Consider the following 10,087-nt stretch of genomic DNA (forward strand, 5'->3'; position numbering starts at 1 on the left):
GTGCACATATTTCTTATTCCTTTCTATGTTGATGAATACCACATGGAACAATAAAATTGCAAACATCATTTCGACTTCATTCACCTGATCATGTAGTAGACTACTGCATCCATCTGAGTGGACACCGCATGTGATCTAAAAGGTACATTACCTTGTGGATCTGAGTGACATAGATGGCCGATGAGACAGTGTGTTGCCAAATTGAAGATTGGCTCTGTTTTAGTTTTGATGCCCAATTCATGTAAAAATGTGATATAGATGTATACACACACATATATATATATTTCTCTAGTTTCTTTCTGCAGATTTCCTCTAATTTATTTAGTAATCTTTTTCTTTCAATCTCTGTGTGTATGTACATATATATAATATATGACATATATATGTATGTGTGTATGTGTTTCACTATATATATTTATATATATCTATATACTAGACTGTGGGACCCGTTGGGTCCCAGCATCACACGGGAGGGCTGGTCACCAACGCAATATTCCACCTCTCGACAAATTCCAATATTGCTCGCCAGTGGGGGGGGGACGACGGGGGGGGCTTTCTGTTGCGCTAGTATGGGTGTTGCGGGCCGAAGGTACTGGTTTCTAGAGGGCTAGTATAGACATTGATGGCCGAATGGATTCTTGGGCTGGCAGCCAACTGTTGCAACGATTTTAAAAACCAAGCCAAGGCAAACTATTTGGCTGCAGCCACCCGATAACCAAAATTCATTTTGTGAACACAAACTTGTTAAAAAGGCGAGGCAAACAATTGGGCAGCAACCACCTGACAGCCGCATCGAGGGGACTCACCATGGAGTAGAAGTATGTTCAGTGTTATTTGCAGCTCAGAGAGCCGTGATCCTCTCGTTTCCTGGGTCTGGCAGAGACTGAGTGAGGGACTACACTTCCGGGTTTTATAGTCCCTACCCCCTGCCGCCAGCGGGGGCGGCAGAGAGAATGGGGATTATTTTTTAATCATTAATATCTCTCTGATTTTTCATCGATGGGGAAAATCCTCCAGTCCCAGAAGGCGAAGAGGGGCTCTGAGCGAGGTGGCCAACAATGACGGCTGTAGGTGGCTGCATTCTCTCGAAAATCACACCGCAGCGAGCCAAAAGCGGTCAAGATCACTATATTTATATCAATATATATATTTATATATATCACTATATATATATATATATATATATATATATATATATATATATATATATATATATATATATATATATATATATATATATATATATATTATATATATATCACTATATATATATCACTATATATCACTATATCTATCTAATATATAAAAGTCTGTGGCTGCCACCTGCCGTCCGTCCGTCCGGCTGCCTTTCTGCCTTTTAATTCGTTCCATCGTGTGATGTCACAATGCCCAATACTTGCAGATGTCCAATGGGAATGGATCCATTTACATGGACAGCTGCCGGCCGCCTTTCTTCCTTTGATTCCCTGCAACTCCGAACCCAGACGTAGAATCGCTGACATCTTTTCCATTTCGGTAGAGATTTCACTTTTCTTTCTAAGTATCCACTCTTCATTAGATTTTGTCGTGTTTAAGTGCACATTTTTAATCAAATCCTTTCTCCCCCCCCCCCCCCCCCCCCCCCCCCCCCCCCCCCACCCATATTTCAAAAATAAACTGGCTTCTCACCCATAGAAGCAGCCCCAGCCCCTGGTGAACGTTCCATCGTGTGATGTCACAATGCCTGATGCTCACAGATGTCCAATCGGAATGGATCCATTTACATATGCCTTTGCAGGAGCACAAACACTTGGTGAACATTCCATCGTGTGATGTCACAATGTCCAATGCTCAAAGACATTGTTGCCACAGAGGGAGTACAGAGAAGGTTCACCAGACTGATTCCTGGGATGACAGGACTTTCATATGAAAAAAGACTGGATAGACTCGGCTTGTACTTACTAGATTTTAGAAGATTGAGGGGGATTCTTATAGAAACTTACAAAATTCTTAAGGGGTGGAAAGGCTAGATGCAGGTAGATTGTTCAAGATGTTGGGGAAGTCCAGGACAAGGGCTCACAGTTTAAGGATAAGCGGTAAATCTTTTAGTACCGAGATGAGAAAAACATTTTTCACACAGAGAGTAGTGAATCTCTGGAATTCACTGCCACAGAAGGTAGTTGAGGCCAGTCCATTGGCTATATTTAAGCCAATGTTGGATGTGGTCCTTGTGGATAAAGGGATCAGGGGGTATGGAGAGAAGGCAGGTACAGGATACTGAGTTGGATGATCAGCCATGATCATATTGAATGGTGGTGCAGGCTCAAAGGGCCGAATGGCCTACTCCTGCACTTAATTTCTATGTTTCTATCTTTCCCTCTCCTCACCCCTCTCCCTCTCCCACCCACCCATCCCTCTCTCCCCCACCCCCCCCCACCCCCTTCCCACTCTACCCCACCCCCCCCTTCCCTCTCTTCCCCCACCCCCTTCCCCCTACCCCTCTGTCCCTCTTCCACCACTCCCCCTACCCCTCCCTCCCCCACTCTTCCACTTCTCTCCTCTTACCCCACCCCTCTCCCCTCCGCCACCCCTCTCTCTTCCCCTCCCTTCCCCTCTCTCCCCCCCCACCCCTTCCTCCTACCTCTCTGTTCCTCTTCCACCACTCCCCCCCGTCCCTCTTCCATCACTCCCGCTATCCCTCTACCCCTCTGTCCCTCCCCACTCTTCCACTTCTCTCCCCCTCCCCCTCCTCCCCCTCTCCCTCTCTCCCCCTCTCCTCCACACCCCTCTCCCATCCCTCTCTCCCCACTCCCTTCCCTCTCTACCCCACCCCATCCCTCTCTCCCCGCCCCCTTCCCCTATCCCTCTGTCCCTCTTCCATCACTCCCCCTACCCCTCTCCTCCTCCTCCCTCCCCACTCTTCCACTTCTCTCCCCCCCCTCCCCCCTCCACTCTCCCTCCCCACTCTTTCCCTTCTCTCCCCCCACCCCCTCTCCCCCTCCCTCCCTCTTCCCCCCCCTCCCCCACATCTCTCTCCCCATCCCCCTCTCTCACCCCCTACCCCGCTCTCCTTTCTTTCTCCCAAATCTGTCCCGTATCCTCCTCCTCCTCTCCCCTCCCCTCCCTCCCCTCTTCTAACCCCGCCCCTCTCCCCACCAGGTTAGTGTGATGCCGCAGCCCCCCCCCTAGTTTTATATATTGATGCCGCAGCCTAGTAAAAATCGCGTTTTAAACCCGCCCCCTCTAAACAGCGCCAAAATCGCGCACACGGGCTGGGGCAGATTCTCAGTGACGATTCAGGTAGGTTTTGCAACATACCTACATATACCTATCTAATTTATTTTGAAATGATAAAATCAACCAGCCTGCACCATTTCCACTCGAAACTCATTCCACACAGCTACCACTCTCTGAGCAAAGAGGTTCCCCCACATGATACCCCTAAACATCTGTCCCTTAATTCTCAAATCATGTCCTCTTGTTTGAATCTGCCCTACTTTCAATGGAAAAAGCTTATCCACGTCTATCAAGTCCCCCCTTAACTTACTGCGCTCCAGAGAATAAATACCTAACTTGTTCAACCTTTCTCTGTAACTTAGTTGCTGAAACCCAGACAACATTCTAGTAAATCTCCTCTGTACTCTATATATTTTGTTGACATCTATCCTATAATTTGGCGACCAAAATTGTACACCATACTCCAGAATTGGCCTCACGAATGCCTTGTACAATTACATCACAACTTACATCCCAACTTCTGTACTCAATGCTCTGATTTATAAAGGCCAGCACACCAAAAGCTTTCTTTACCACCCTATCTACATGAGATTCCACCTTCAGGGAACTATGCACAGTTATTCCTAGATCCCTCTGTTCAACTGCATTCCTCAATTCGCAACCATTTACCATGTACGTCCTATTTTCATTTGTCCTGCCAAGATGTAGCATGTCACACTGATCAGCATTAAACTCCATCTGCCATCTTTCAGCCCACTCTTCCAAATGGCCTAAATCTCTCTGTAGACTTTGAAAATCGACTTCATTATCCACAACACCACCTATCTTAGTATCATCTGCATACTTACTAATCCAATTTACCACACCATCATCCAGATCATTGATGTATATGACAAACAACAGTGGACCCAACACAGATCCCTGAGGCACCCCACTAGTCACCGGCCTCCAACCTGACAAACATCCATCCACCATTACTCTCTGGCATCTCCCATTCGTCCACTGTTGAATCCATCTTGCTACCCCAACCATTAATACCCAACAATTAAACCAACCTTCCATGTGGAACCTTGTCAAAGGCCTTACTGAAGTCCATATAGACAACATCCACCACTTTACCCTCATCAATTTCCCTTGTAACCTCTTCAGAAAATTCAAGAAGATTAGTCAAACATGACCTCCTCACAGTTCACACTGCCACCCAGCTCTGTGCCATTGTGCTAATGTTACTTTGAATCCCTTCATCCAAATCGTGGATATATATTGTAAATAGCTGCGGTCCCAGCACTGAGCCTTGCGGCACTCCACTAGTCACTGCCTGCCATTCTGAAAGGGACCCGTTAATCCCTACTCTTTGTTTCCTGTCTGCCAACCACTTCTCTATCCATGTCAGCACTCTACCCCCAATACCATGTGCCCTAATTTTGCCCACTAATCTCCTATGTGGGACCTTATCAAATGCTTTCTGAAAGTCCAGGTACACTACATCCACTGGCTCTCCCTTGTCCATATTCCTAGTTACATGTTCAAATAATTCCAGAAGATTAGTCAAGTATGATTTCCCCTTCGTAAATCCATGCTGACTCAGACCAATCCTGTTACTGCTATCCAAATGTTTGCTATCTCATCTTTTCTAATTGACTCCAGCATCTTCCCACCACTGATGTCAGGCTAACTGGTCTATAATTCCCTGTTTTCTCTCTCCCGCCTTCTTAAAAAGTGGGATAACATTAGCTACCCTCCAATCCACAGGAACTGATCCTGAGTTTATAGAACATTAGAAAATGATCACCAATGCATCCACAATTTCTAGAGCCTCTTCCTTAAATACCCTGGGATGCAGACCATCAGGCCCTGGGGATTTATCAGCCTTGTTCCATCAGTCTATCCAACATCATTTCCTGTCTAATGTGGATATCAATCAATATCAGTTTTGTTCGTCACTTGCACATAAAGTGCAAGGGAAATGAATTTGCCAGCAGCAATACAATGAAAAAAGAACACACAAAACACCATAAAAATGTAACACAAACATCCACCACAGCATTCATCACTGTGGTGGAAGGCACAGAAATTGGCCAGTCCTCCTCCATTATCCATTTTCCCCTGTGGTCAGGGCCTCAACGCTCTGCAGCCGCCACTGAGGGCGTCCTGATGAGTAGACAAGGTAAAGTCCAGGTAAGTCCTGAATCAAGATTCAAGATTCAAGATTCAAGATAGATTTAATTGTCACATGTGCCTGATGGCACAGTGAAATGAATTACCATACAGCCATACAATAAAAATCAACAGGACACAACACACTATAGGGTTTAACATAAAACATCCCCACACAGCAGAATCAATGTTTCCCACTGTGTGGGAAGGCACCAAAGTCAGTCTCTTCCTCCACTGTTCCCCGTGGTCAGGGCCTCCCCAAGCCCTCCGCAGTTGCCGCTACGGGCGGCCCGATGTTCAGGACCGCATGCCGGGGTGTTAAAAGTCCGACGTCGGGGCTGCGGGACGTCCTCAGCGGCGTGGACACAGAGTCGGCCCCCTCCTACCGGAGTCGGCGGCTTCCAAAGTCCGTAGGCCGCGCCGGGTGGAGACTGCTGCTGGAGACCCTCTGCAAGGCGCTCCAGGACTCCACGATGGCCGTCAGCGCCGCCCGCGTTGGAAGCTCTCCGCACCAGAGCTCCACGATGTTGGAGCAACAGCCCAGCGCTCTGGAGCTCCAACGGCGACCCAGGTAGGTATCGCCCGCTCCACAGTGACTCCAACGCTGCGCCGCTGCTGTAGCAGCCCTGGTCCGGTTCCCGGTCCCGGTCCCCGGCAGGAAAGGCCGCTCCGATCCAGCTGGTAGGCCGCGAGGTGGGGGGGGCGAGGACGCGACTCGGAGAAATAGTCGCGTCCCCGCCAGGAAGAGACTGAGAAACGGTTTCCCCCTTACCCTGCCCCCCTCCCCCACATAAAAAAGTTAAAGTTTCCCCCAACACAAGACTTTAGACTAACTAAAAATAATAAAAAAGACAGAAATAACAGACAGGCTGTAGGTAGAGGCTGCTGCCAGTGCAGCGCCCCTAGAGGTAATCTGCGCTTCCCCACCGGAGACCAGGGCTTCAGGTTGTTATAGGCCGCAGGCCAGCGTTCGAAGATTTAAAGTCTCTGCAGTGCCGCAGCCAGAAGCACCGCAGACCGCAGGGCCGCCAGTCGGAGCTCGCCTCCTGATGGTAAGTCCATGCCACACCGGCAGTAGAAGTAGGTAGCGGGCCAGCGGTCGGAGCTTCTTCACCTCCGGGGTCTCCAACGTGGGATCCCAGGCAGATGCAGCGCTAGCTGGAGCTCCGCAGACCACGGTTTCAGGCTGCCGTGGGCCAGCGAACGGAGTGCTCCCCTCTGGCGACACCCGTCGAGGGCTCGCCCACTCAGCGACGAGAGTCAACACTGCGCCCGCCGCTGAAGCCCCGGGCACGCCTCCGTGAAAGCCCGCACCGATCCTCGCTGTTAGTCCACATGGTAGGCGACATGGAAAAAGTCCCCACTCCATGGAGGAGGCGACCAAAGCGGTTTCCCCCTCACCCCCCCACACCACCACCCACACAATACACACAGAGAGATACCAAACACACACATTAGGACACACTAAAAAACGTTAAAAAGTAGAAATAACTAACGCGCTGCAGGCAGGGCTGCCGCCTTACAGCACTTCCACCGACCTTCAGTTCCTCCATCACCCCAGATCCTCTGGCCACTAATATATCAGGAAGATTGTTTGTGTCCTCCTTGGTGAAGACAGATCCAAAGTACCTGTTCAACTCATCTGCCATTTCCTTGTTCCCCATAATAAATTCACCTTTTTCAGTCTTCAAGGGTCCAACTTTGGTCTTAACTAATTTTTTCCTCTTCACATACCTAAAGAAGCTTTTACTATCCTGCTTTATATCCTTGGCTAGCTTACCGTCGTACCTCATCTTTTCTTCCCGTATTGTCTTTTTGGTTATCTTCTGTTGTTCTTTAAACATTACCCAATCCTCTTGCTTCCCACTCATCTTTGCTACGTTGTACTTCTTTGCTTTAATTTTTATACTGTCCCTGACGTCCCTTGTCAGCCATGGTCGTCCCTTTCTCCCCTTGGAACCTTTCTTCCCCCTAGGAATGAACTGATCCTGCACCTTCTGTATTATTACTAGAAACACCTGCCATTATTGTTCCACTGTCATCCCTGCTAGTGTATCTTTCCAATCAACTTCGGCCAGCTCCTCCCTCATGGCCCCATAGTCCCCTTTATTCAACTGCAACACTGACACCTCCAATCTACCCTTCTCACTCTCCAATTGTAGATTAATCCTGACCATGTTATGGTCACTACACTACATCTACGATAACATTTTTATATATCCAGCTGACATTTTCCCCATCGAGTTCTAAACCGACTTATCTGAATATGTCATGCTTTATTTCTCGACATTACTGACAATATTTAAAATTATGACAAAACTTTGAATTTAAAATGACTGCCTTCACTGATGACGTCACAATGGGTCTGCTCCGCGCGTCGTTCTTCCACGCACGACGTATGACGTCACTACCCCCCTCCCCACCCCAAGGCCCGCGGTTATTCAAAAGACGCAGAAACGTGGGGCCCTGAACTGGAGCGGCAAAGCTGTCAGCTCTTCGGTTCAGCTCCTCGGGTCGGGTCGAGTCTTCTCTCTCCCCCTCTCCCTCTCTCCCTGCCCCTCTACCCCTCCCTGCCCCTCTCCCTCTCCCTGCCCCCCTCTCTCTGCCACCTCTCTCTCTCTCTGCCTCTCTCTCACTCTCATCACTCATCTCTCTGCCACCCCCCTCTTTCTCTCTGCCCCCTCCCTTTCTCTGTCCCCTCTCTCTCACCGCCCGCTCTCTCTCACTGCCCCCTCGCTCTCACTGCCCCCTCGCTTTCTCTGCCCCCTCGCTCTCTCTGCCCCCTCTCTCTCTCTGCCCCCTCAATCTCTCTGCCCCCTCTCTCTCTGCCGCCACCCTCTCTCCCCCTGTTCTAACCACGCAGAGATAAGGACGAGCGATCCAGGGCCGCATCTAATAATCCCGATTCTTGAGTTCGAATGCCACCAGATTAGATGTGAAAGGTAAATTGAGTTGATTGCTTGACATTTGGAAGGAGAATATATCGTCTTGCTGTAAAGTTCTAATAGGATCAGTCATCCCCGTCAGAGGACTCCTGCTGTCTGACTTACATGTGATATCAGCCCGGTTTCATTCCTTGGGTTTAATCGCGCCCTTGTATGGAATGGTAAACCGCTGTCCATCAGTGTACTCTAGATCAATGTCTAAGGTGCAACGAGAGATGGGATGGCGTGATTCACTTTCCTCCCTCTTCTCCCACCTCCCCGTTCCCACCAGATTCTCCCATATAAATATTCTGATCACGAGATTTCTCAAACTGTTACTTCTGTGTTATCCCAATTTTTCATTAATCACAGGTAGTGTCACGGATGTTAACTGCTCTCTCTGTCTGCTAACATCTTTACAATTTCAAACGGAAACGAGTCGCTCGATTGTCCCCCATTGTCCCAGGAAAGGCGGCGAATGGCGGAATCCTGATCGGGTGCTGGATGGAGCACAACTGTCTGGGAATGTGGGGGAATGGAGTTGATATACGTACGGTTAGCAAGGATTGTATGGCTGATGGTCGCCCAGAACTTGGAGGGCCGAGTATTCTGGAGTAGTCAGTTGTTCCGATTATGAATCATTTGAATTATTGAGGTGAGCGGGTATCTCGCTGCGTTCATGAGCTGTTCTCTAAACTTAGACTGAGTTACCCCATAAATGAACGTGTTTGTGCAGCAACTTACTGCCATCAGTATGTCTCCGACGTGTTGAAATATGTATTCAGAAACGGTGTAATTACGGGGATCCGCCCCGCTAAATGTGTAATAAATGAAATCGGCAACAAGTAGCGACCACAGAACGATGAAGCTACCGGATATGGTGAAGAGTAGAATCGCAGACCTTCTCCTGCTCTCCATCTCCGGGTCACTACGTTTGTCCCCATTGCTCTGAATCCTCAGGCCCTTACGGACCCGACTGGCTACTAAAATATGCCTGACCGTCAAAGTGTTGAGCAGCATTATTAATACGAAAGGAAGCAACGGTGTTAGAACAGTAGCAAGCCAATCATAACCCACCCAGCCGGGATCAGTATAAGCGCTCGGCTTCCGAAAACAGTCCCAGGCCACATTGTTAATCACCTTGCCAGCTTCATAGATAAAGTACAAGGGGATATTTTTGCAACAGAGCAGAATACCAGTTGTTGTGAGAACCACAGCTGCAGCTTTCCCCGTGCAATATTTAGCTTTCATCTTCTGGCAGCAAATGGCGACAAATCGATCAAAGGTGAAAAAGACGGTAAACCAGACAGAACAGTCTGTAGCTGCACGGCCCGCCACGTGGATAACAATGCACATTTGGGTCATGTCCAGGAACGTCCCGTAGAAATAATAATAACTGAGCCGCCATAGTATGACCTCAATGATGATGGTCAGTAGATCCGCCGTTGCCATGGCAACCAGGTAACGAGTGGTGCAGGTTGAGAGGCCGCATTTACCCCGCGACAGGATCACAATCGCCACCAAATCCACTGTAAATAATGACCGAAATTAATAGTAGATCGTTCATGTTTCTCAGAATGCGCATTTCAGGCTGACATTCACAATGGTCATACTTTGTTTTGTGATCTTTGAAGATGATATATTTGGAAGGTCTCATATGTTCACCTCCCTTGTTCAACCCCAGATCCGAGACTGAAGGAAGTGGTACCGGGAGTGGAGCAAGGGGCTGGATTATCACGTGATAGCAGGGGAGCTTTTTGCAGGAACAGTAAGCAGTAAGTGTAGATTAG

General features: G+C 48.6%; 1 protein-coding gene across 1 annotated transcript; it reads right to left on the reverse strand.

Annotated features, from left to right (window-relative positions):
- Positions 1 to 8,915: 8,915 nt before the first annotated feature.
- On the reverse strand, positions 8,916 to 9,749 carry LOC129703778 (compound eye opsin BCRH2-like). The gene has a single exon (XM_055646487.1). It carries the CDS (start codon positions 9,747 to 9,749, stop codon positions 8,916 to 8,918), a length of 834 nt encoding a protein of 277 aa, XP_055502462.1.
- Positions 9,750 to 10,087: the final 338 nt, after the last annotated feature.

Source organism: Leucoraja erinacea, chromosome 14 (genome assembly GCF_028641065.1).
Source record: "Leucoraja erinacea ecotype New England chromosome 14, Leri_hhj_1, whole genome shotgun sequence".
Lineage (NCBI taxonomy): Eukaryota > Metazoa > Chordata > Chondrichthyes > Rajiformes > Rajidae > Leucoraja > Leucoraja erinaceus.